Below are 27854 nucleotides of genomic sequence, written 5' to 3'. Positions count from 1 at the left end.
CAAGAAATTACGGGTAAAGGAACTGGAATTACGGGTAAAAGAACTAGAATTACGGTAAAAGAACTAGAATTACGGGTAAAATAACTAGAATTACGGGTAAAAGAACTAGAATTACGGGTAAAAGAACTAGAATTACGGGTAAAAGAACTAGAAAGCACACGGAAGACTTTCTCTCTTCGGTAGATATTGCCAAAACATTCAAAGAAAGCTACTAGTAAATCGAGTATGGGGTGCATGCAGCCAGCACGTGACACAATGTTTAGTAAGAAACGCCACTGAATTGGCCAGCAACAGTCGTTCAAGAGAAGGTTCAAACTTCAACCAAACGTCTCAAAGGCCTGAATAAGGATAATGATGGCCGATAAAAACAACATCTGGTAAAAAGAAACGTGCAGAGACGGCAGCATGGCGTCATGCTGGAATTGTCTGTGTGTGTGTGTGTGTGTGTGTGTGTGTGTGTGTGTGTGTGTGTGTGTGTGTGTGTGTGTGTGTGTGTGCGTGTCTGTGTCTATGTGAAGCTGTGCGAGAATTCCCTTATTTTCGAAAAAAAATCACTGGTCATCAGCAAGGCATCATTTTAGTTTAGACCGGACTGACATAGGTCATGCTACAATATACATGTAGGCGTGATGTAGGTCTTGCTATAATAGGCTTGGCATACAGGAACCAACCGGGCAAAGGTAGGGAAGTTCTCCAACACACACACACACACACACACACACACACACACACACACACACACACACACACACTCTCTCACACACACACACACACACACACACACACACACACGCACACACAAATGCACGCATGGAGTATGCGCGCACATGGATCGGCCTATGAATAGCGAGATGGCAAATGGCACTGCAACAGGTGACTGAAAACACACTACACGGTCAAGCAAGAGCGATAGAAAATGCACTTATGCATCTAAATGTGCACACAATTCATAGAAATCAAGGACACAGAGGAAATGAATACGTCAATGTTACATGCTTGAACATGAAACAAGAGTAGAAAATCGCGAGTCCTGAAAGAACCCTGAACCTGAAAGGACCATCAATCATTTTTTGATAGAGCACCTGCAAGATTAGTAGTGTAGAGCATGCGTGGGCCACGCTACAGTAGGCAGTAGGGGATCTTCAACCTCATCTCCGATGGACGGTTTCAGCCGGCGCCCACCTCGGTGTTTGTCCTTGCCACCTTGTGCAAGGCAAACTAACGCCTACAAGACACAGGGGAAGAACATGATGGAGAAGAGATTTAGGTTCCCTTTCGATGTCTTGTCTCAGGTCTAAGTTAAAAAATGCCAGAAGAAGTCTTGGGTTTCTTCCACGTTGCAATGATCTGCAGGAAAAAGACTTGAGTACGCAGACCCATTCCAAAGTAATGACCCAAACCATTTCCATAAACAAACATCACTTTGTTACATGGCCACCTTCTGGTCGGCCGGGCATTTCGAGTTGCGTTCTCCAATGCATAAAGCACAACTCGAACTCATTAGCACCGTTATTCCAGCTGAAGTGGACACCCCCTCGCACAGCCTCTGATTACCTCCTGCGATCCTTCCCCTTCTTCGCCATCACACCCTGGAACAACCTGCCTGCGGACCTCCTGCTTCATGAACCTCATTCAAGACGCCTCCAAACCTTCAAGGTCAACGTATGTAAGGATCTAATCCGAAAGAGATGGCTGTGGTCCACACAGTACCTGTGACGATGATATTGAGACCCATTTAGTATTTACCTTTCTAGGCCACACTTTGTTTTTTCTATGTTTCTCGTCGGCAAATTTTAACAAAAGGTACGTGGGCAGGCGGAAAAAAACAAAAGCCAAGGAAAAAAACAAGAACAATTTCTACTGAAAACTGTATACATTTTTCAATGTCCATGTATATGCGTGATTCATACCAGACACTGCGTATACCATGTATACAGTACTACATTGTACAATCATGTACATGTAGTCCCATACATGATTGCACTACATAGTCATTTTATCACATCAGCCCACGAATATCAGGCAAACTGCAACAATGAGAGCATAAAGTTTGATTACGAGATGGCGAAGAGAACATACATGTATCTGCTATCGCATCAACAAACGTTTCCCACTCGTCATTAATTTTTGGTTTTGTTACTTCAACGTTCTGGTGTCCGCTTATCAAACTCTTGTCTCCATGCTGCTCATATTTTCCTTGCCATGCGTCTATTGCTTGGATTTTCTGCCTACGACATCGTTCCACAGACGCCAGTTGCAACGAAACTCGTCCGACTTACGGTATTCCTGGGACCCACGAGGCTCAGGCAGTGAACGACTGAAAGCTTCGTCATGACAGCCTTCATCGCAGAAAACGGACGAGGAGCGCTCCTTTGCTGCTGCTGTGGTGCAAACGTTACGATTATTGATTGACGCATCTAGGCTAGCTGCTGCAGCATGTGCAGCGTACATATATGTACGTACAGTAGTATGAACTTTTTTTTCTTCCGAAATTTCTGAAAACCTACGCGGGCGATGACGGGAAACATAGAAAAAACAAAGTGTGGCCCTACTAATACTTTGCTTGTTATGATTATTGTTTTCTTTTTCTTTTTCCCTTCCGGTTTAGTTATTACACGTATTTATATTATTTGGTGCAATACTAGCGCCCCTTTCTCGCACCAATTATTATTTTAGCTACTTGACCATGCAACCCCCTTTTTTTTCAATGCCAGGTTGCAACGCTAACGCCGAGACCCCTGGTCGGTCGAGTTGCTCCCTGTACATCGGCACGTCGTCCCTACATCCCCTGTCTTGTTTTGTGTTTGTCTTGACATGTCTCTTTGTAGGGCTGTGTTCCCAATAAAAAACTTAAATAAATAAAAAATAAAATAAAACTACCAACAGTAATAGGTATGAATGGAATTCGGGTGGACACACCCATTCCCATAGCGCTGGACATCCGAACCAGTTCCGTTATTTTACAACGTTTCGGCACTTGGCCATCGTCAGGTAAGAAGAACAATGTCGGAATCATGAATGGGTGTGCCCACCCGAATTCCTATCACAGATGAAGGTGCAGGAAGCCTCAGCCCTTCTTCAGATTAGTAATAGGTATGACGAAGAAATAGTGACAAACTCGACCATTACGCTAATGGACGTGTATTTATTTTACGACACAGAAATGCTACGCAGTCACGAGTCAACCGCCCATGGCTATTCCCTTCTCGCCACCAGTGAAAGTGCTGTTTCAGGCAACGCCTTCAACGCAGGATCGTTGTAGTACAAGTCGGCAGTGTCACTCAGCGGCATGGTCCGGTGGAATGTGCATCATGGCCAGGCACGGTGACCAGTGGCTCGAAAGCGGCTCGTGCACCCGTGCAATCTTCATTGATTTTGTTATAACTCCTTTAGAGAGAAAAAAGAATTGACAAGAGTTTCATGCCGAAAAACGACGTGTGCTAACCTTCAGCATACGTCGTTTCAGTGGGCGCTCTGCGAACACGACGGATTAGGCACGAATATCACACTCTTGGCAGAAGAGTAGAGTGGGACTCTCACACTTACCGTACTTCCCCACATATAAGCGCATGGGCTTATAAGTGAAAATTTGCTACAAAAAACTTGAAAAAAGATGTTTTGCTGTGTGAACATGTTTAGGTAGAAGCCCATGCGCTTATGTGCAATAAAGATTTGTCTGTGTCCTAAACAACGGTGTTATCACAATGCTTAGCAGTATATTCAGCTCCCGGGTGTTTCACCAATAGTGTTCACATATAAGCCCATGCGCTTATGTCCGGACATAAGCACATGCGCTTATATGTGCGGAAGTACGGTACAAGTAGTCCAGGGGAAATTTTAAGTTCTGGTCTGACAAAAGCAGCCAAACACGTCACACGAGTCGAAACAAAACATGCCAAAAAGGAAGCGCCAGCGAAAACTGCTTGGTTGATCTACATGGAAGATGACCAAGCGTGCACAATCATCAAGCATGTGTGGGTATATTTCGTGACAGAGAGTCATTTTTGAGGTGTGATGAGCACGTGCCCCCCCCCCCCCTTCTGCCATGTGCCCCTGTGCGGATGTTCCATCAAGCAACAACAGCAGCAAAAGAACACCACCGACCGCCACCATGAGGAAAAGATAAAAAATCAGCTTTTTCTTCTTCTTCAAAACTTACCTCATTTCGGTAGGTGAACAAAGCCAATCCCACACCGAGAAAGACGATAAGTACAAGCACGTAGGTGCCGTAGCCTACACAGCACACACACAAGAAAGGCAGACACGCAGTGAACCAAACCGTACCTCAGGCACGCAAAGGTAGAAACTTCAGAGCAGCAAGCGACCCAAAGTCTGTAGCGTTAGTCCAAACCGTATGACAATGGTGGGTTGGTCATGAGCCTCCAGCTACTTCTGAACCCTTAATGATAGCTTGCATAGACCTCGGTCCTACCGGTAGGACCATGATACACAGACATGCTGCATGGCCTCTGTTCTAACATTGACCTAAAACTTGACCCTTAAAAAAAAAGTCAACGCAAACATATACTATCCAATATGCAGACTTAGGGGGATGATGCACCCGTCCCCCACCCACCACCACCGCCAAACCCCCATTGGTGTTCCACCCTCAGTGAAACCGATATGTGTACGGTTTAATATTATTGTTACACCTTCCAGTGGCTAAAGATGAATCAGTGCCAATATAGATGAGGAGGTGGCGTTTGTCAGCCATGTGAAGTTCTCAGGCCTTTACGTAGGTTGCATAGGGTGCCCCCCCCCCCCCCCCCCCCAATCAACACCCTTCACCGGCACCGCCGCCACCACAGATATCACCCGATAAGCAAAGATCCGGGATCCACCACAGGTTCACCATGAAAGCACAATTGGCCAGTCGGACCTTCCAAGTGGAGTACTGCACGCAGTCAGCTAGTCAATACTACGCACAGCACACAGGGAGGCCAAGTCAGGGAGACAATATAATCAGAAAAGAGAAAAGAGCAGACGCGGACAGTCTTACGTTCTACGTCACTATGGTCAGCGTCGCTTGTTACAGTTCCATTGTGGTCAGCGTCGCCTGTTACAGTTCCATTGCCATTAGTTTCATGTCTCAAGCTGACCTCATCAGCAGAAAGAGCATACCCTATTGGAGCACCATCTTCTGCCTCTTGAGTAGCTTCCACGTTCAGAGTTGGAAGTTGAAGTTCTCCGCCCTCCTCTGGAATAGGTTCCACGACAGACTCTGGAGCACCTTCTGCTTCCGCCTCTGGCTTAGCTTCCACGTCCAGAGCTGGAGCACCTTCTGCTTCCGCCTCTGGTTTAGCTTTCACGTCCAGCGTTGGAGGAACGTCTCTTTCTGCCTCTGGAGCTGGAGCTGGAGGAATTTCTCCGTCCCCTTCTGGATTAGATTCCATGACAGACGCTGGAACAGCTTCTCCTTCAGCTTTACCTTGTGGCTCTGAAAAACACATGAACACACACACACACACACACACACACACACACACACACACACTTGTACTCTCTCTTTTGCTCACTGCCAAAACTGGTTACGTGGGTCTCCCCGGGAGAGGGGAGAGAGACTCAAAAGGAATCTTGGAAAGATGACTCAATTGGCTATTGAACCGCCCAGCGGCCGACACCCCCTGAAATCCCCAAAACTCTGGGTGGTCTTGAAAATGATCCCACTTATGGGCTCACCACACCTCAGTAAGTGGGTGAGGACAAGGTGCAGAAAAGGGATTGACGGCATCAGGGTATCCGTCCAGGGATCCAACTGCAGTTACCCCTGCCCCCAGTGAAGGTAATACTTGCTACAAGTGTGGGTGGCTGAATCAGAGTGGATCTGATATAAGCTTCACTAGCACCATTGATTACACAAGAGTTAATCTAGCCAGAAGCAGTCCATGGTTAACAGGGATGTATACTTCAAATAGAAAGTACATTATGAACCCTGGAACCAACAAAGGTGGCAGGTACAACATTACACCTTCAAGCAGCCGAGCCCGTTGGCAACATACCCAACACAATCAGGCATAAGTGTACCCACCAACCGAACTAGCTGGCACACACACACACACACACACACACACACACACACACACACACACACACACACACACACACACACATGCCCCCCCCCCCCCCACACACACACACATACAGACAGACACACCTCTCTCTCTCTCTCTCTCTCTCTCTCTCTCTCTCTCTCTCTCTCTCTCTCTCTCTCTCTCTCTCTCTCTCTCTCTCTCTCTCTCTCTCTCTCTCTCTCTCTCTCTCTCTCTCTCTCTCTCTCTCTCTCTCTCTCTCTCTCTCTCTCTCTCTCAACGGCTATGTCCGAGTCACCCCGCCTGCTCTGCCAGATATCTAAAATCCCTTGTCCAAACTCGTGAGCACTCTGGCTGGTACACTCTTCACAACAAACATTGTGTACATGTCGGTTCGGATCTTTTAGTTGTCACTCTCCTTCTTCAATCTTCCTAAATTCTAGGTCCGGCATATATCTCTTTCAACACAAATACCAAAGGCACCTCAGCACTTACGATGCTAAGGCTAAATGGCCAAATACAGGCCCAGCACCGTTCCCTCACCTTTTGACACGGCCGCCTTAGTTGGTTCAGGAATGCTCAGCCACTGGCTCCAAAGGTCATCCTCTTACATGGCCACATCATCAAACAGCAGAAGTACCATAGCATAAAGTGGTGGCGCAGTCCGACAAACAATCCACACGGGTGCCAAGGCACACACACACACACACACACACACACACACACACACACACACACACACACACACACACACACACACAACATTTTGAAAAGATCTTCAAAAAAAGAAAACAGTACCGAACAAAGCACTTCCGAACCCTCCCGCACCATACAGCACATCAACATACGCATCACAGCCAACACTGGCGTCGGAAACTTATGATCATCAACATCAGTGCTGCCAACCAACTGGGTCTGTTTTGGGTACTGCGACTTCTGATTTTCCGTATTTTGCAGTGTTTTTTTCCGTACTACCAGTGTAATGCCGTGTGTATTGTGTATTGTGTATTGTGCTTTTTTCACACTCACATGCTTGTCCGTGGCTGAATTTCCTAGTGCAAAACATGTGCAACTGTACCACGGCATGATAAATTGTGCTACATGTAGTCGAAGTTTGCCATGCACTCGCTTTGGCGCAGGGATATCCATCGCTCAGCTTGCGCTTGCCATGCTTCTGCATACATATCCGTTGCTGATCGTACACATACGGAAAAAAATACAGAAGGTTGGCAGCACTGCAACATGATCATATACACGTTACCCCGTGCCAACAGTTTTTAAAAAATAGGCATTCATTTTATGCTCCCTCCCAATCTAATATCGAAATCGCACCTATACTGGATGGATCCACAGGAAGCGTGAGTTACGAAGTCTGATGAAAATGTTGAACGGTCCCTGGTGGGATGACAGCTACATCGTAGCTCAGGGGTTAGAGCATCGCTGGCCTCAAGCGAAGGTCCCTGGTTTGAGTCCTGGTGGTAACAGTCAATTTTTCCTCAGTCTTTTCCCGTTTGCATCTTTCCCTCAAAATTGTGAATAGATTGGGTTAGTTTTGAGTTTTGGTAATTTAGTCTCAGTTTGTATTCCCACTAACTTGGAAGGCTGTTGATAAATTTTCTGACAACTACAATCAACACTTGGGTACAAGCACTGCGCTCATCAAGCAATTGCACGCCACCAAAAATAAATACGCTGTAGTTGTTTTGTTTTATTTAGCGTCGAAGAATGAAAAGGCGAATTCGCCTAATTGCATGATATCGACTAGTTCATGGTACAATTTACCGATATGTGCACTCATGTTCAACATCATGTATTCGTTGTCCATGACAGATCTCCTGGGTAACAGTTCCATGACCACAAGCCATGCACAACTCAGGATCAATATTATGTCAGACTTCATTGTGTGCTTCATAACATGGGCTCCTAAAAATGCCATTCTATATTATCCATAAAGCAATTTCACCTCCACCAGTCCAAGCTGTTGCACCTTCTAGTCGACTACACAACATCTTGCTTATAACTGTTAGTGTTGGACACAAACTACGGAAAACATGTAACATTTTGGTCTTTTTCTTTTAATCCTTGGCTCTCCATCTGAGTCTTACTTGCACACCTGATGAGCCGTCAGAATCCATACGGCGAAACGTACGTCAAGTGATACTACTTGTTATTGTCGTTGGTGGTTAGTCCAAAACAAGTTCCGTTCTACATGTAGTTTAGTACGAAGAGATAGTGCCGTCCGGTCTGTCTCACTTCGTGTTCGCGTTACTTTCCCTCTTTTTGCTTATCTCCGACAAACATGAGCCTTGGGTGGTTGTCGTTTCGCGTTCTCGAAGTGAGCCGTGGCCGTCCTGTGCCGTGATCCTTCGTCTTTCGTCACCATCTCGTCAAAGCTAACATTCTTACTAATTTTTTTATTTTGCCGTGATGTTTAGCTTGTTTTCGTCTTGAGTGCGCTCACCTTCCCTTTCTCATGTTATTTCATAACTTAGAACCTTCCAAGTTGGAAGGCTGTTGGTTTGCGCATTCAAGACATGATAGAGCTTATCATCAGGTCGATGAATGTCAGTATCACATCAGTCAGTATTGTGCTAGCTGTTGCACCTTCTGACAACACACCATCTTGCATATAACTGTTACGTAGTTTTCGTGCACCAGCACATCTTCTCCAGGCGTCAGGGGCCCAGCCTCCCCGCCCATCCGACTCGCCACACACAACAGCGCAACTGAACTAAAAGTTCTACATATTATCTGGACAAGACGAAGACGGACAGACGAGAAGACTGGACACGACGAGGCAAAACTGATAACTAAAGAAAAGGACAAACGTTGCGGCAGTATATAATGAGCATGCGCACGAAATAATGTTGCACGCGCGACGATGACGTAAGCGTTGCATGGTGTATACATGTACAGAAGACTGCACATGCAACCAAAACAATGCAACAAAGTCAAGACTAAACCACTACACAATAAAACTAAAGAACAACATAAATAAGCCATGAAAAGTCTTTCACTCTAGACCCGTTGCGCAACAGTAGTGTTGGACACAAACTAGGGATAACATATGAGACCGATAGTGGTCGAAACAGCGCTGTGCGGAGGAAAATATATTTGTCAGTATCTGTTGTGTCTTCACTCGCAATACGAGACTTGTGAAAAGGTAGTCGTAATATTATCGCTACCTGTACATAACAGTATCTACAACTTGGAGTCATGTTGCTGGTGGGTGAGGTTGGCCAGAGAGCGCGTTTGGTGGAAGTGGAATTACTTTATTGACAAACAGGCCAAAAGCTGCTGGTTACCCTTTGAGAACAATATAATTTATCCATGCTTGTGTAACATGAACATGCATTCACACACACACACACACACACACACACACACACACACACACACACACACACACACACACACACACACACACACACACACACGCACGCACACACACACACGCAGGACCACTATTGCAAGCGCACTGTAAAAGACAGTTTTGATTTCGTCGAAAAGCTCCGCAACAAGCCTGTACCACCCAACGCACACATGTGTTCGTTTGACGTCGTCAGTTTATTTACTAATGTGCCGATTGAAGAAACTGTTGACATCTGCATGGATGTTTTGTACCGTAATGATGACATTGACACTCCTTGGATATCTGAAAGTGCGTTTAGACGATTGTTGTTGCTGGTCACAACTGGAGTTGAGTTTTCGTTCAACAATGTCATGTACAAACAAGTCGATGGTGTCGCGATGGGTTCGCCCCTTGGTCCTGTATTGGCAAACGTGTTTGTCGGTTACTGTGAGTCGAAGATTGATGATTCATTGTGGCCTGACCTTTATGTACGTTTCGTGGACAACTCATTCACATATTTTAATAATGAGGAGCGTAGTAACGAGTTTCTGGACGTGTTAAATGGTATTCACCCTGCCCTTCGTTTCACATGTGAGCATGAACAGTCCAACAAGTTGTCATTTCTGGATGTGCTGGTGGAAAAAACGAGTAGTGACGTTCTGACAACCGTTTATCGTAAGCCGACGTTTACTGGTCAGTACATTGTATATGACTCTTATTGTTCGTCTCAATATAAAGTAAACTTAGTGCGTAACCTTGTAGACCGTGCGAAGCGTATTCGTTCGTCCTGTAAGCTGCAGGAAGAGCTTGACTTTCTCCGGTCAGTTTTCGTTAAGAACGGGTACCCTGAGTTTTTGTTGCAGAAGTTGTTGAAAGTCGAACAAACTACTAAGGCTCCTTTGTTTGGTCCTGCTCGTTGTCCCGTCTATTTATGTTTGCCTTGGAAAGGACAGGAGTCGACTAAAGTTTGTAGTGCAGTCAAGTCCGTTGTTCGTCGAACATACTATGCAGTACACTTTGTGCCAGTTTTTACGACGATGCGTGCGTTTACGGTGCGGAAGGATGTCCTACCAGCCCTTCACCTTAGTCATCTTATTTACAACTTTGAATGCCGACAATGCGCTAGTCGGTATGTTGGTAGGACTGTTCAGCACCTGAACGCACGCATCAAACAACACACACCACGTCACATACTTCCACCTTGCGCACAACAACAAATACCGAAGCGAGGGCGACCTAGAAAACAACCATTAACCACACAGCCGTTGCCTACACAACCCGCGGATCCTGGCTCTCACACTGTGCTTGCTCCGCCGTCGTTGGTGGCGGTGGTGGAGGAGAATGGGCGTGGTGGCTCATCGGGTCGGCTTGTGTCGCCGCCTTTGCTCCGGCCGTCGGTGGTTCCCTCGTCAGTGCCCCCGGCGGCTTTGGCTGAGGCGGTGCCGCTTGCGGTCCCGGTCCCACTGCCTCCTCCTGATCCTCCGCCATCGGTTCTTGCGGCGGTGGAGCTTGCCAGTGGCAGACCGCGAGCAACACTGACAGCTGCATTAACACTACAAATGCCGACTCAAAGAGACCCACCTTGAATATCAGTAACTCCCACACCAACACCAACAACGCAATCTACAGCAACCACAACTAATCCACCATCCAAGCCCATAATTGAAAGACCAAGACGATCAACAGCCAACTACAACAGAAGCTACGCACTCAGCGGACGAGGGCGAAAGGAGGGACGTGATAGCAGGGGACGGCCGAGTTGAGTTCAATGGACCCGGTCAGGCGGGATGGACGAGACAGAGAGAGTACAGAGGAAGCGGAGGATGGAACGGACGGCGGAGGGAGCAGTGAGTCGGAGAGCAGTGATGGAAGTGATGGTGAGAGTGCCGGTGAGAGTGTTAGTGTTGTGCGTAGGTTTCGTGGTAGCAAGTCTTCAGTGTACAATCATCTGCTGGCTAGTCCTGATTGTTGCGGTGCGTATTCCGACTCTTCGTTCACTGTATTGTGCCGTGGTCGTCATGGTTATGGTCTACAGTTAAAAGTGTTGGAAGCTATCTATCAGCGTCTGCACAAGCCTAATTTGTGTGTACAGAAAGATAGTATAATTGGGTTGAAATTGTTCAAGTAACGTGTCGTGTTTAGTGCGGCCAAGCTTGGCCGTTAATGTTCTAGGTGTAATGTACTGCTGTTATGTGTTATCACATTGTCTTTCCTTCCTTTCTCCTTTGTTCATTTCTCGCTTTGATTGTTAAAATTCACACTTGTAAATTTCACTGTTGTTGCTCTTAGTGTTATTTCTCTAACTTAGATTTTCTATAATAGTTCAATTTTTGTTTCAGTGTCCTTTAGTACAACGACGATTCCTGATGAGTGTTGTACGAAAACTTGTTTGAATCCCTTTCTTTCTCTACACAATTTCTTCACATTTTTCATCGTTTTATTGCACATTGTCTCCACAGTTTTACAATACATGAATACAGTGTACACAAATGTCGATCCAGCTTGTATTACTGATTGCGGTTATCAAATTGTTGTTTCCTCGCCGTTTGTTCAAGTCCAAAGACTATTCGATAATGTAGGTATTGTTTGTAGAGCAAGTTGCAGTGAAAGAGTGATGTGCAGAGACGACGGCAGATACGTCTCGGCACGTTGCTGAATTAGCATGATTCAATGAGGCGGTTGACAGGCTGAGGAGCTCTAGCAGAGCGACGGACTGGATCAGCTGCTGTGCCACCGTACTCAACCTCGACTGTCGGCTTCTCTGCTTCTGGCAGTGGCAGTCGGATCAAGTGACGACGATTGCGGCGAACAGTAGAGTGACCAGACTCAACGAGGTAAGAACGATTGGACACTTGCTCTACTATCTTGCCCTCCCGTTCGAGATCGGTGATGAATACACGGTCATGAAGCTGTAGAGTCGCGAGAGGCTTAGCTGCATGCCGTTGGTCGTAGTGCAACTTCTGCTGTTCCTGGGACTGAGTTTCCGATTCCAGAATACTAGGGAGATCTGGCCATTTCGGTTCCAGCTGCTCAGTCGTTGCCGGTAGACCGGTACGGAGCTGGCGGCCATACAATAGCTGACATGGGGCATAGCCGTTGCTCAGCGGTGTCGTGCGGTAAGCCAAGAGTGCATCTTGCAGGCTTTCGGCCTTCCGCAGGAGATTCTTGGCGGTGCGAACTGCACGTTCCGCTTCGCCATTCGACTGAGGATACCGTGGACTGGAAGTGCGATGGGTGATGTCGTTTGCTGTGCAGAACTCAGTAAACGCTTCGCTGGCAAACTGAGGACCGTTGTCTGTAACCAAGGTGGACGGGAAACCATGCTCGGCACAGATGCGGTGCAGATGCTTGATGACAGCAATCGAGGTTGTGGCAGTCAGCGGTACGACATCGAGGTAACGCGAGAGATAGTCAACAATGACGAGGTAAGTCGTGCCGTTGAATTCCATCAGATCTGCACCAACCGTGTGCCACGGCAGTGTTGGGCGTTGGACGGGTTGCAGTGGTTCGGTCGACTGGACGCGGTGTTTGGTGCACACTTCACACGTAGCGACCATCGTGTCGATTTGCCTTGACAAGCCTGGCCACCAAATGGAATGGCGGGTGCGAGACTTGCACTTCGTTGCACCTTGATGTCCCTCGTGGAGCTTCTCGAGCATCTCAGGCTGCAGAGAGGGTGGCATGACAATGCGGAAACCATGGTACAGCACACCTTGCTCACAGGACAGTAACTGGCGTTCATGGAAGTATGGGCGCACAGTGTCGTCGACATCACGTGGGTTGCACGGCCATCCGTGTTGGACGAAGTGGAGGACTTGCTTGAGCGTCTCATCTTGTGTGGTGGCGTCAGCAATGTCACAGGCTATACCATCCGACACGATCTCAGCGAGGTAAGATGTGAGGTTGATGCTGATCTCGTCTTGGAGACTAGGCGTGTCGTCACAGGCGAGCGGAGTGCGAGACAGAGCATCGGCAACAACTAGCTCTTTGCCAGGGACATACACGGCGGCTGGATTGTACGTGAGCAGGCGCATCAGGAGGCGTTGACATCGCATCGGGACACGGTTCAAATCACGCGTATTGATCAGCGGGATGAGTTGCTTGTGATCCGTTTGGACAGTGAGGGACGAGTTGCCGTAAATGTAGCCGTGGAAGCGCTCACAAGCCCAGACGACAGCCAAGCACTCCTTCTCGATCTGCGCGTACTGTTGCTCAGTAGTGGTGAGGCTGCGTGAGGCAAATGCAATGGGGCGCATTCCGTCGTCATGCTCCTGCAATAGGACAGCTCCCAAGCCGTAACTGCTGGCATCAGTGCTGATGACCGTGGGCTTGGTTGGGTCGAAGAACGTGAGGCAGGGCGCATTGGTGGCAAGCTGTTTGAGCTTGTCCAGGGCCTGTTGTTGTGTAGCAGACCACTCCCATGCGGTGTCATGCCCCAGTAGAAGACGCAGTGGAGCGCTGACTTCCGAGAGATTGGGAATGAAGCGTGACATGAACGCGAACATGCCGAGAATGCGCTTCAGTTCCGTGACGTTCTTGGGCGGCTTCAGATTAGCGACGCTGGACACTCTCGCTGGGTCAGGGTGGAGACCTTTGGCGGAGAAGATGTGACCAAGGAACTTCACTTCGGCCTGACGCTTGTGACATTTCGTCATGTTCAGCGTGACGTTGGCTTTCTGCAGGATGTCTAGTACGGCAGCTAGGTTACGGTCGTGTTCTTCTCGCGTACGGCCAGAGACAATGATATCGTCCATGTAGACGAACACGCCGGGGAGCTGGTCCAGAAGGTTGGTGAGACGCTTCTGGAAAATCTCACGTGCTGATGTGATGCCGAATGGCAGTCGCTTGAAGTAGAACCTGCCGAACGGCGTGATGAAGGTGGTCAAACGGGCAGAGTCGGGACTGAGTGGGACTTGCCAGAATCCGTTAGCAGTGTCCAATGTCGTGAACACAGTCGCTCCGGCCAGTGAAGACAGGGCATCTTCTAACGTTGGCAGCTGAAATGTCTCCCGCTTGACAGACGCATTAAGACGCTTCAGGTCGACACAGATGCGTACCTTGCCGTTAGGTTTGAGGACGGGCACCATAGGCGAACACCAGTCTGTGGGTTCGTCGACACGCGCAATGATGTCGCCATCTTCCATGCGGTGCAGTTCTTCACGTACTTTCGAATACAGGTGACGAGGAACTCTGCGAGCTGTGAGGCAGTGATACGGTGTGGCGTCGGAAGTCAAGTGAATCTGCGCAGCAGGACCAACCTAATACTGTACGAGTGGGACTGGACCTTGCACTTCAGCCAGACGCTGGACTAGACCCAGTGCTGTGCACGCAGATCGGCTGAGCAGGCTAGTGCTGGCACCATCTAGAACAAAGATGGGTATGGTAGTGGACTGAGATTGAAAGGAGCAGTGAGCCTCAAATACACCCAGGACCTGCCTAGTCTGGTCATTCGCTCCTCTCAGCTGGGCACTAGTAGCAGATAAGGACGGCTTGGGCTGCAGTGTATTGTATGATTGCACGGACATGGTAGAGACATCAGCTCCAGTATCTAGTTTGAACTGGACTACACTCTTTCCGATAGCTAGATCTGCCAACCAGGGTGAATCACTTACACTTTGTGCGCACGTCGTGTGGCCAACAAATAGAGAGTCCGGAGAGTCGTTCGTGACGGCAGAGGTGGACGGTTTCGATCGGCAAACTCGCGCGAAGTGGTTGCGCTTGCCACAGGCTTTGCAGCACTGGCCTCTGGCTGGACACTGATCGCGTTGCGAGTGGTGGCTTCCACCACAGTTCGGGCACTTCGATTCGGTCGCAGGCGGCGTTGCTGCAGATTTGTAGCTACCATGCGGTCTGCTCTTCGGCATAGATCGACCACCACGGTGCGACTGGACAGCTGAGGCTGAGGCATCATCGTCTGAAATCGAGCTGGCGGCGGCCAAGCCACTGCGCGATTGGGCTGCAACCTGTTGCTGGACAGTTTCGGCGTGCCGCGCGAACGCAACAACTTTGGCGAGAGTTTGCTCGCTCTTGTCTTTCATCTGCAGCTCCCGACTCACCCGCTTGTCCAGCATGTGGGCGACGAAGCGGTCTCTGATACGCTCATCCTTCGTGCCAGCAAACTCACAATACTCTGCAGCTTTGTACAGAGCACGGACAAACTCCTCTACGGTCTGGCCGGGTTGTTGTACAAGCTGTTCAAATTTAGCCCGTTCATGAACAACATTGGTAGAGGGGCGGAAGTACGTGTCGAAAGCACTGACGACCTCGTCATATTTCTTCTTGTCGTCCTCGGATAGTCCGAGTTGGTACTCGAACAAGGAGTCGGCGTTGGGTCCGAGAGCATACAACAAAGTGGCCACCTGAGTTTCTCCCAGGTCGGAACTCAGTTTGGTGGCGGCAATAAAACGGGTGAAACGGAGTTTCCACGCGGGCCACTGGTCCGGTGAGCTGAAGTCGAAAGGCGCTGGAGGGTTGAAACGAGCCATCACCGCTCACGAGGCCAAAGACTACAGGAAAACCAATTCTGACACCATGTAGTGGTTCTACAAACGCACCAAAGACATCTTGTAACTAGCTTCGTTACTACAAATCACAAATGTGTGGGAATACAGAGAACGACAGAGAGATCAAAGGAAAAGCCAGGCAGGCAGGTACAGCTAAAGTGCGTACGGTACAACTGGCATGTCGCACAGCGCGGCCGGATGAATGCATACATGTTACATAAAAGGATACAATGACAAACAATGGGATGTGCATCCACTACACCCCACACACACACATGAACACATGCACGCATGTGCACCCCCCCCCCCCCCCCCCCCCCCAACCCCCACACACATGAACACACGCACGCATGCGCACCCCCCCCCCCCCTCCCCCATACACATGAACACACGCATGCGCCGCACTCACCCCCCCCCCCCCCCCACATACACACATGAACACACGCATGCGCACGCACCCCCCCCCCCCCCCCCCCCACACACACACAAGCGCACGTGCACACATACACTGAAACAACCGTGACACAAATGGAATAGAAGTTCTTGGCAAAAATGTAAATCAGTTGGTGTCCTTACCTTTAAACCAGTACAAAGCAACCACCTGGGTACAGGCAGTTGCAATCCGCCAAGAACACTTGTCAGAAGGAGTTTTCATGAAGCCTCTCGCCAAAGGATCACATATCAACTGCGGGTGGCAAACGTCCATCAAATGGCTATGTTGAAGCTTGTAAAGTGCGGAAAGCTCATCCAACTTGCGTCTGTTTGCATTTAGATACTGTGCAACTCTCATTGCCTTACTCCACTGGCAGCAATCAGGGAATTCACCAACAAGCCGCTTGAGCTCTTCCAAAATATCCTGCAGCACCGGGCTGCGAGTCTTGTCAGGCAATGCTAGCTTGAATTCGTCCAGTTCGTCACATGAGCTGACGCAAAGATCGTTTGCACGGATGAGCTGGCCCAGGTAGTCGCACATCATCCAGGTCTCATCACCGCTAGGAAACTGGCATTTGTACTGCAGCTGCTGATTGCCAAAGCTCCGGTCCTCGAATACAGCCCCTGGATATGGAATCTGTTTTGCCAGGTAGCTGTTACGCATAGATAGCGCTGTACTTAGGACTCTGCAGAGGTGACGTGGGTTCTGTCGGACTGACGTGAGTACTAAACACACGCCGTCACAGTCACGTATATCATGCGTGTCTTTAGAACAGCTGCAGGCGTCCCACTGACTGCAGAAATACTGCCGCTCATTTCCGCACAAGCTGGAATCGGTCTGAGATGCAAACGCATCACTTTCACTTAGGCAGTCATGAACTGGCGCAGGTGGCAACTTGACCAGCCCGCTCTTCGCTGCATTAATGGCTGCTAAGCGAACACATGCTTGCACCAGAGGCAGATCCGTCTCTCGTTTACTGGCAATGTCCAGGTCTACACATTTAGAAAGTGGACAACTTGCAAGGTACCTGCTGTACTCCGTCTTGGGCAAGTTCTTGTTGAGATATTTCCGATAAATCCCTGCAGCCAGCGAGGACGTGCACGTTTCACCGTCAAATTGAAAAATCAGCCTGGTGCAAATTAAACTGCTGTCCAAGTCCTCGAAACTATGTTTACAGTCCACGATATCACCATCCGCCCCGGCGAAGAACTCATCACAGCCAGAGAGATTGTACGATTGCTCACTCGTACTCAAGCTGCTACAGGCACCACGGCAAGTAGTCACGGGGATTGTATCCGGCACTGCTGCCGCATCCACCACTGCTGCCGCATCCACCACTAGATTGGGCACTATTAGCATGGCAAATACCAACACAGCAGACACCACTGCCGGATGCCAGGTGGTGTGGCACTGCCGACGTGGGTACTCACTGTAAGTGGGCCGCATTGCCGCAGTCATACGCCACTCTTAAAACAACGTTACTTTTGGCGCTGCTGCTGCTGCTGCTGCTGCTGTTGCTACCACTTTGCTCTCGTCTGCCGTTGTCGCCGCAGCGGGCACGGCACGTGTTCCTCAGTCCGTCGAATAGTCGCGGCTTGGGCTTGCGATGGGTTGCTCGCTTCCATGCGGGCTCAGTGCCGGCGTGACGACAGCTAGCCTGAGGCCAGGGTCAGTCAGCAGAGTCAGCAATGCGGGTATGTTCCTGGGGCGGGTTTATTATATGCACTGGGACTGCCCTTGAACAAAGCTGCGATAGCGGGCTTCACTGGCAGTGACTGTGTACCCGCCGGCGCGGCACTTTCGATGGAGTCCAGTGTTCTTACTGTTTCCTCGCCGACTCGGTAACAGGTGAGCGACCAAACGATTTGATCGTCCACTCCGTTCAAACAGGACTTGTAAGCTCGTAGGCCTTCGCCCAAGCCGTGTACAAAAATAATTTCACTGCCCGGCAAAGACTGTACTGGGTGGTGCTAGGCATGCTAGCTAGGCCTCCGCGGCTCGTATTTTTACCGATAAGAAGTAGATCTACGTAGCACACAAGCACAGATGAGAGATCAACAGTACAGGACGGTTCAGCGTCTGTCTGAGTGAAGACAAAACCGGAGTCAAGACATGGCGGCTCGCATAGAGTCCCCATCTAAGAACTACTCAGGCGCGTCGAAACGACTTTGGAGGTGGGGCGGCCATGGAAGGGGGGTCCGGGGGTCCTCCCCGCGGGAAAAAATTTCAAAAATGGGCACTCCGGCTTCATTTTCGACGCCGAGTTTTCGATGCCAAGACGAAGGTAGGTGAAAGAGAAGACCCCTCGAACAAGAACGAGTCTCCAGAAGCGATCGAGTCGAGCAGGAAGACGACTTTTTGAATTTCGCCGAGCGAGCGCTGATGACGTAATGAGGGATTAGCTTGCCAGTGGAAATGCATCTGCGCACATACATTTCACACACTTTTTGGCCAATTTTCAATCGAAGAGGAGGTTGTTTTCTATGTTCTCTCAACGTCGTGAGCGATCCCGTCTTCTATACCCTTCCAGGTACCCTGAAGGTCCTCCAGAGGAGAATTTATCTCCAGCGAAGCGTTGTTGATCCGCTAAATTCGTCTCGAGACATATTCACCCAGTGCAGTGCTGATAAATGTAGAATGTTGAATCTGTGATTATTGTCTACGATGGAGAGAGAGGTTGATAGCCGCTGTCGCAGGGAAAGTGAAGCTGCTGGAAGTAACAACGGGGAGCTTGTTAGCATCACATGTGTATCCAGACTTCAAAGCAGCTTGACGGAATCGGGGAGTACTGACTATTTGTCTCGCCCTCAGTTTAGTGAATTTTATGACCAGAAAATTATTCGATCAGGATCCCTTCTACAAGATGTGTAGTACAGGTGATTTCTGAACTTGACGATATGGACACCGACCAGTAGACCTACCAACAACGTGTACCTGCAGGAAATTCACCCAAGGCTATTGCTATCCTCTTCAGTGGCTGTTGTTTTTTAGTAAAAATATGTTCACTTCTCTCAACATACTCCTGCATGGCAGCAAGAAGGTGCGCTATGGAATTCAACGCCACAATCTTCGCCCAGCTGTGGATGAAGCATGGTCAAGTCATGGCAGTACATATACTTGAAACAGATGAGAAATTGAAGTTCATTTGTGATGGGAAGTTTGACAGCCCCAGTGACCGAGTCAAGCATTGTCTTTTGCCGTGGCACAAATTGCTGAAGAATCCGAGATGGTCTTGGAACTATGCACATGGATACTACCAGAAATAATGGTGGCATGAACCATTGTGGAATGGGACAGCTCACGGAGAATACTGGAATAGCTCAAGTATCTCTAAGTGATTGTAAATCCTGTTCTGGCTGATAGCTTCAGCCTGCTGTGCCCGTCCATGTACAATGATGGGAACATGCATTTCTGTTTTCTACATATTTGCCGGCTACTGTACTGTGGTATTACAGTTGCAGGTCCCTTATATAAAAAATATGTTCAACCCCCTCCCACATACCCACATTATAAAAATGAACTAACAATTTCACTGTTGGACTCGCAGGCGGCTAGAGAGCAAAGGATTAATTTATAGCAAAGAAAAGGACCAGGGAACTACACGTAAATTAGTTACGCTATAATGTCCACGAACAATTTCACTGTATTCGAAATAATTTTGTTTGATACCCTGAGAACTCTGAAACTTCGGAGCACTGTGGATTATATGTGGATACAACATTTATGGAAGGAAAAGTGGAATAATTTCTAACACATTGTTCAAATAATTATAGCACTGAATTGTTGAAATTGTGAGCACATTCCAATCAGCACTCTACATATGTATAAGCGGTGGAAATCGTTAGGAATAGGTCGTGAGTTGTCAGAGTGCTCCAGTATATGAGAGAATGTTTTGTTTGTCTAATCGACGGCTCGTTTGAAGCCAGAGTTGTTTGACTCGTTTCGGTCGACTTGATTCTAGATAGTAGTCGAAGGAGTACTATGAAGTACACACCACACGTTGTCCGTAAGGTATCTCGTGAGAATTCTGTCGGTACACATCAGGTATCAGCTTGGAAAGATGGATCCTCTCTGTTTCTTGAAAGCCTGTCTAGTTGGACTGTGGCTCCAGCGATTCCCTTCTCAGAGCAGATACCATACCCAATACTGTCAATGCATATTGGACAGACCTGTATGCACAACAGAAATAGTGGAGAGAAATCTCTCAGCTCATGAACACGTCAGTGAAGTTTGAACTGCCGCTGTTTGTGGCCATTAGTATAAACCTATCGACTATAAGAATAATGTGCAAACAAACTTCTATAACCACAGCTGGGGCCATGGAATTATAAACTTAGGGAACTGCCAATTCTGGTCTGAGTTGCGTTCGAGGCCTGCAATTCATGATGGCTATCGTATGTTGCATTGACCAGAGATCATATTATAAAACTTCCATGCCACATTGAAATGATGCACCACTTTCGAGTACTTAGGTATCCCCCACCAAATGGGCATTCGTTCTCGGGGTGGCAGGCGTCACTATTCGTTATGCCTGGATCAGATTTCATTGACCCCAACTGTCATGAAGAATCATTTTTACTTTGACTGGATTTCAGTACAAGTTGTAGAACTGCAGAATCAATTTCGTTGTATTTGGGCAACCATTTGAATTTCACTACAAACGCTCTATTAGGAAAATAGAATTTTTTTATAAAATGCATGTCCAAATTCCACATCTACCCAAATCGGAATACTTGATCACGTATTCAGTACTACACGGAATGTTTAGAAAACGCCGGGGAATAGGAATTTGCTAACGAGAACTCCAGGCCAGGGTACTAGCATACGAACAAAACAAGATAAAAACTCACCAGTGTACTTGTAGTAATTCATGTCGGTGTAATATTCACGATAAGCACCGAGGCACCCTCCGATTTGGTCAAGCTGCTTTGAAGTCTGGTTGTTCAGGTGATACAAACGGGCTCCCCGTTGTTACTTCCAGCAGCTTCACTCTCCCTGCGACAGCGGCTTTCAGCCTCTCTCTCCATCGTCAACAATTATCACAGATTCAACATTCTACATTTATCAGCACTGCACTGGGTGAATATGTCTCGAGACGAATTTAGCGGATCAACAACGCTTCGCTGGAGATAAATTCTCCTCTGGAGGACCTTCAGGGTACCTGGAAGGGTATAGAAGACGGGATCGCTCACGACGTTGAGAGAACATAGAAAACAACCTCCTCTTCGATTGAAAATTGGCCAAAAAGTATGTGAAATGTATGTGCGCAGATGCATTTCCACTGGCAAGCTAATCCCTCATTACGTCATCAGCGCTCGCTCGGCGAAATTCAAAAAGTCGTCTTCCTGCTCGACTCGATCGCTTCTGGAGACTCGTTCTTGTTCGAGGGGTCTTCTCTTTCACCTACCTTCGTCTTGGCATCGAAAACTCGGCGTCGAAAATGAAGCCGGAGTGCCCCTTTAAAGCCAATTGCAAGCATTTCCGGGCATTTGGTGCCATTTCAGTGTACGGTAACTACGAGGTTTTGCATTCCGAAATTCGGCAAAAAGATTCGGCACGCGGGAGCGAGATCGAAAATGCACACGAAGATTCGGCGTGTTTGTTCGGAAAAAGCTCACTTTGCCGAAAATATTTTTCGGATGCATTTTCTTGTAGCAACTGGGCAACTTGGAGGCAATGGGTCAACACAAAGGAGTGGCTCAGTTCGATTGACTCTAGCCCCAGAGCAAACTTCAACATGCCAGTTTCCTTCCACAAACATATTTCGAATGAAAAATCAACGCTGATGATCGGTTTGGGTCTATACAAATTCGGCTGTCAAAACGTCCCGGTATCGAGCCGTCTCCTCTACACAGACTCTCACTGCACTCTTATCTGTATCATGCGGAGATGTCTCATCACAGACATGCTTCATGCAGGAGAAGCTCGAACTCGACTCTCGAGTCGAAGTAAGTCACATGTAGGTTGGTAAGAAAATTATTATTATTTTGCCATTATTGCCAAGAATCTGATTCCGTACAAAAGACACGAGTCACACATGCAGTCGTGTCGAACGACGTAAAAAATAGTCAGCTGCAATGTTTGTTTGTTGTTCGATTCAGGTTTCAGGTTGTGCAGCTAGTCGGTGCTCGGGTTGTGACTAGGCTACGCGGACTAGTGTGGTGTAGTGCTGCAGTGCTGAGCTGCTGCGCCTTGCCTTGTGAAGTTGTGGAGTTCTGCTGCTGCCGCTGCTGGTCACAACGTCGGGCATGAGTGGACGCACGTCGACGGCAGACGGACCAGAATCGAGCGTCCCTAGCTCGAGTCGATCCGACGAGCGACGACCACTAATGGCGGACGCCAGCCGCCAGTCGCGAGCGGGCTCCACGGAGCGTACGGCCGGCAGCACTGCGAGTACTCCCGACGATGCTGCGGATGCCTCGGATACTGCGGTGATCACTCCTGGGCGGCGAGGGCGAGATGCGGACAGTGGCGGCAGCGGCGGCGGACAACGCCGTCGACGCCGTCAGAGCTCTCCCGAAGACGACGAGGCCACGACAGCGGAGGAGCTGCGTGCCGGTGCGAAGAACATGGTCAAGCTGATCCTGCCCGTCGTGCTCTGCATGGCGGTGGTGTGCGCTAGCATACTGACAATCGATGAGTACAAGAAGAAGAGCGACACGTATCTGCCGTACACGCCGTATCACGAGGATGGCGGCGAGTCCGGAGGCACGAAGTTCGGACAAGCGCTGGTGAACGTCATCATCATACTCGGCATTGTTGTCGCTCTGACGTGCGTTTTGGTGATACTGATCAAGTACCGCTGTTACAAGGCGGTGGCCGTGTGGCTGATCGGCGCCTCCGTCCTTGCCCTCGGCTGGTTCTCGTTCTACTACTTTGCGTCGGTGATGAACGGCCTCAGCGTGTCCATGGACATGATCACGGCGGTGCTGTTCGGCTGGAACTTCTGCGTGGCGGGTGTGATGGGCATTCACTGGCGCGGCCCGCTGCGAGTGCAGCAGTTCTATTTGATCGCCACGTGCGTGCTGATTGCGCTCATCTTCATACAGTACCTTCCGGACTGGACGGCCTGGCTGCTGCTGGCGCTGATCGCCGTGTACGATCTGGTCGCCGTGCTGGCGCCGTTCGGGCCGCTGCGCAAGCTGGTGGAGATTGCGTCGGAGCGCGACGAGCCGCTGATGCCGTCGCTGGTCTACTCGACGACGAACACGATGATCTGGTTTGCCGGCATGATGGCTGATGCGCCATCGCGTACGCGCCAAGCACGGCGGACTGCTAGCGGAGATCAGGACGAGGATAGGTGAGTAGAATTCGTATACGGCCATTGCGCAATTACGTAATTGGCACACGTACCGCCAACACCCCACACAGCCACCTGGGTATGGTCGTGTGGGGGTGTTGCATTCCAGATCCCAGCGCATACTTGCATACATTCCTCATGCAATCCATATTTGGCAATGGGCTTATACGTGTCTGTGTGAGGGGGGGGGGGGGGGGTAGCCGGCAAATGCTGTGCACTGTATGAACCAGGTCTATTTAGTATTTACTAACTTCTTCATTGTGTCACCAGATGGCTATAGCTTGCATTCATGCACCGAAAATCTTCCATTAGAAACCGTCGAATACCTTGAAAGCTTTTCCATACTCCAAGGACCAAACCATGTTTAACCCTGTATCCTCACAACTCTCTCCAAACGGTCTCTGGGTTACACCAATCACATAAAAATCCTTTCAGACAAAACCAAGATGGGCATGGTTCAGATGACTTTTTCATTGATTGGCGTAACCCAGAGACTGTTTGGAGAGTGTTGAGAGGATGCACAATGTAGGTATGGTTCTAAGGGATGGCTACAGTGGAGTCTGCGCATATTGGTCCTTCTTGTTTTCACTTTAATCATTGGCTCTCAATCCGAGTCCAAACTATGTCTGTTGTGACTCTAGAGTACCACTGACGAGTCCCGACGATTCCGACGTGTCAGAGCCCAGCGACCTGGAGGAGGAAACCCTGACTGCCAGTGAAGTACGACAGCCGGTGCACGTCCAGGCGCGCCAAGCACTGTCCAGCGACGATGGCGAGGATGCGGCACTTCAGAGGCGGCAACGCCGGCAGCCCCAAGCGAGAGACAGCGAGGCTCCAAGTGCCAGTGGCCAGGACGACGATGACGATGAAGGTCAGTGAAAGTCAAAAGCACAGCCGTTTCGGAATTAATCGACACTGCGAAAAATAATTTGAATAGAGCTACGAACCGTGCGAAATGTAGACGTTCTCTGCACATCTTCTGTTCTACTTTCCTGATGTTGGATTGTGATGTATTCCAACTGATAAATATCACAAGAAAACGTCCTTGGAAACACTAAACCGACCTTGCTTACATGTGTGTATTTGCGCATTTGATACTGTTCATAGCTCTATTCAGAATTCTTCTGCCTTACGCTAGGGATCTCAGCGCGTGAACTGCGCAGCCAGTTTGCGCAGGTGAGATTTTAGATCCCGAACGCGTCCAGTGCTGAAACCGTGAAAAAGAACATTTTTTTCGAAATGAATCAAGTTGAAGCCGATATCGCCTTGGCTACGCTGTCCTTCGGCAGGAATCACAAAGTATGTTCTAACGATGATGAAGATGACGATTCCGCTAGTGTCGACCGCTTCCGCTAGTGTCGAAAATCGGCGTCGCCATTTTACAGCTGCGTCCGCGAGCTGCACTCAAAACTCGATGACGCCATGTATGCGCAAACACCCTGCGCATTGCACGCGCTGAGATCCCTACTTACGCCGGATATCCATATTAAAATGTATCACTGACCTGATGCATTGCATTTTGCTCGTTACTAATCATGGGAAATTCCCCCGCTGTACAAAGAATGCTAGTTACCCGTGGGAATTCCACGTTATCCAAGAGTGCTGCGGCAGTGCTACACTATGTAAGTCTACGGTTCTCTGTTCAACCCATAGTACAGCCGTCGCCGAACAAATCCAGCCAATGCTATGCTAGCTGTATGGTATATGGGCGACATGCACTGCCACTAGTGCACTGCACACGAAGTGACTATGCCCTGCATACACTCACTGTGACTAAGTGCATGCAGTGCTGGTAGATCTACAGACTGTCTGTATGTATGCTACCGGCATGCTACCGCTGTGAACGCGTACCATACCACTGAGTCCATGGTATTGGCATTGGCCGGGTTTTTTTGGCGACGACTATAATTATCACTGATGCAAGCAGCTGCAGTAGCAGCATCAGGCAGGTCTATCTCGGCAGCTGATCTCATAGCCTACAGCTGTGGCCCACAGTCAACTGTGAACCCATGCCATGCAGCACTGAGCAGGAAAGGCCATACACTAAAACCTGTAACTAACGACCACCCCTTGGGGCCAGAGAAAGCGGTCTTCAGTGGCAGGTGGTCCTTAGTTAGAGTTTTGCACAGCACACGCATAATATGAATGTGAGACCGTCCGTGCCTGGCGAAGTGGTCTGTAGTACCAGGCTGGTCGCTAGTTAGTTACAGGTTTGTTTACTGTATCTGTGAAATGTGCATGTGACAACAGCTACACGGTGGCATTACAACTACATCTAGACATCTAGGAGTTGTAGGGAGCTGAGGCCGAGTTTTCCGCATCCGCAGGAGCGCAACCACCCTCTATGGATGGAGGCGCGGATGCAGCTCCTAAAGCGGCTAGCCGTTACCTAAATCACAATGTGCACATGTAATGCACCTCAGTACTTTTCACTCCGGCTTCATGTTCTTGTTACCTATCATAGCATTCAGGCGCGTGCGCCAGTGCCCTTCAAGGGGGGGGGGGGGCTCCCCGGGAAAATGTTCAAAAGATGAAGCAAAATTCTGCATTTTGAGCGAAAAAAGGGGGGGTTCCGGGCACCCAAGAACCCATACGGGGCACGCGCCTGGCTTTTTCCATGTACAGTGCTGCTCAGTGAAAACCAGTCGTGTTATTCAAGTACGTGCCGGGCGCTGCGCAGCCCTAGACCTGCGAACACTGGGCTGAGAAATAGGGCAAGGCGCAAGCTTGAGTGACACAGCTGGATGTTACTGAGCAGGACTACAAAGTTCAAACGCGTTGTTTGTCCTTTTGTCTTGCAGACAAGGGAGTCAAGCTGGGTCTCGGCGACTTCATCTTCTACAGTATCCTGGTGGGACGCGCCACCAAGGACAGCGACGGCGACTTCAACGTCATCCTGGCCTGCTTCCTCGCCATCATCATCGGTCTGTGTGTCACCGTTCTCCTGCTGGCAACGCTGCGCAAGGCACTGCCGGCGCTGCCATTCTCCATTGCGTTCGGCCTCATCTTCTACTTTGCCACGGCCAAGGTCATCACTCCGTTCACGGGCCAACTTAACTCTGCCCAGGTCTTCATATGAGTGTGATGGTGTCCCACCCGGGACACGTCGGCTCCCAACTGAGTTGATTCTGACACATGTACATACGCTGTGTAACGTTTTCCTCTACCAGGCGGCAAGTGGCACGTGTTCGTTGCGGCGAGAAGTATTTTCTCCATCTGCTGTATCTTGTCAACCAGCGCCCTCTTGTACATGCTGTACGTATGACAGTGTCCTGTTGTTGTGCATGCCTGTTTTCTGAATCCTAATGTACATGCATTAGATCTATGTACATGTTACAATCAACTGTGTAATGCCTATCCTACACATCTGACTGTAGAGACGGCTCAAAATTTGACAACCGAATATCCACCATAAAATATTCCTATGCTATCTATTGTACCTATCCATTCTCATGTGACCTCTATTCGCGTGCTTGGAACATGAATTTGTGTGTACAGTCGAACATGGACATGTTGCGTTCTTGTCTACTGAGAGATTACAGTGTGCTGCAAGACAGTATTGTATTGATACCACAGTTGCTGTATAATGAAGTGTGTTTTTAAATATAGACTATTGAATAACATCACATGATGTCCTGGTTGTCATCTATTGCCAGTATTGCATGGTACGCCAAGTCTAGGGCTACAGTGTCTCTCAGCACCCTTTCCCCCTATACGCTTACACACAGGGGCGTCGGAAGGTATTTTCGTGTGGTACGGTCAGCCATCTGAAGTACAATTTACTCGTGGGGGGGGGGGGGGGAGGAGGGGTTACTGAGCCCAGATCAATGTATTTTATTTATTCACGGGCACCTGAGACAAAAAGTGGTACGGTCAATACTCTAGTGACCGTGCCGTGTCCGACGCCCCTGGCTTAGCACATCTTGTATGGTGCGGCTGCTCATGTAAGGGGAGAGGGATTCAAAAGTGACCTTTGAACGATGACTCATGCAATTGGCTATTGAGCCTCCCAACAGCAGACAGTGCCAGACACCCACACTTTGGGTGGACTTGAAAATCATCCCACGTATGGGCTCACCACACCACAGTCAGTGGGTGAGGACAAGGCGATCTCTATACCATAGCTTTCTTATGGCTGCATCCGAAATAGTGACCACCGATTGTACATGAGTAGCTTCTTGCCAGCCATGGATGATTTTTTTCCAGGCTGAGCATCTGGAGAGCTCAGAAAGGGCAG

At 49.0% G+C, this 27854-nt stretch overlaps 2 protein-coding genes and 1 long non-coding RNA gene across 4 annotated transcripts; 1 reads left to right on the top strand and 2 right to left on the bottom strand.

The window, feature by feature from the left end:
* Positions 1 to 115: 115 nt before the first annotated feature.
* LOC135818320 (uncharacterized) lies at positions 116 to 18338 on the bottom strand. 2 transcript variants are annotated; one of them, XM_065331677.1, is made up of 6 exons: positions 16461 to 18338; positions 6573 to 6635; positions 5000 to 5437; positions 4160 to 4233; positions 1129 to 1225; positions 116 to 1097 (listed from the first exon to the last, which is right to left on the bottom strand). In XM_065331677.1, the coding sequence occupies exons 1-6, from the start codon at positions 17773 to 17775 to the stop codon at positions 1060 to 1062; spliced, it is 2025 nt and encodes a 674-aa protein (XP_065187749.1). In that variant the 5' UTR covers positions 17776 to 18338; the 3' UTR covers positions 116 to 1059. The 2 variants fall into 2 exon arrangements, with proteins under 2 accessions (XP_065187749.1, XP_065187748.1); XM_065331676.1 differs by having other exon boundaries at positions 116 to 1225.
* A 1032-nt stretch (positions 18339 to 19370) lies between these two features.
* LOC135818319 (uncharacterized) lies at positions 19371 to 21741 on the bottom strand. Its single transcript, XR_010553663.1, has 2 exons — positions 21168 to 21741; positions 19371 to 20486 (listed from the first exon to the last, which is right to left on the bottom strand). It is a non-coding gene; the product is annotated as an uncharacterized LOC135818319 (long non-coding RNA).
* Positions 21742 to 22357: 616 nt separating this feature from the next.
* Positions 22358 to 27243, top strand: LOC135818318 (presenilin-1-like). Its single transcript, XM_065331674.1, has 3 exons — positions 22358 to 23617; positions 24259 to 24488; positions 26419 to 27243. Exons 1-3 carry the CDS (start codon positions 22566 to 22568, stop codon positions 26694 to 26696), a joined length of 1560 nt encoding a protein of 519 aa, XP_065187746.1. The 5' UTR covers positions 22358 to 22565; the 3' UTR covers positions 26697 to 27243.
* Positions 27244 to 27854: the final 611 nt, after the last annotated feature.

The sequence above is a fragment of the Sycon ciliatum genome, chromosome 5, assembly GCF_964019385.1.
Source record: "Sycon ciliatum chromosome 5, ocSycCili1.1, whole genome shotgun sequence".
Classification (NCBI taxonomy): domain Eukaryota; kingdom Metazoa; phylum Porifera; class Calcarea; order Leucosolenida; family Sycettidae; genus Sycon; species Sycon ciliatum.
The sequence above is the reverse complement of the archived record's forward strand: the minus strand, read 5'-3'. Positions and strand labels throughout refer to the sequence as shown.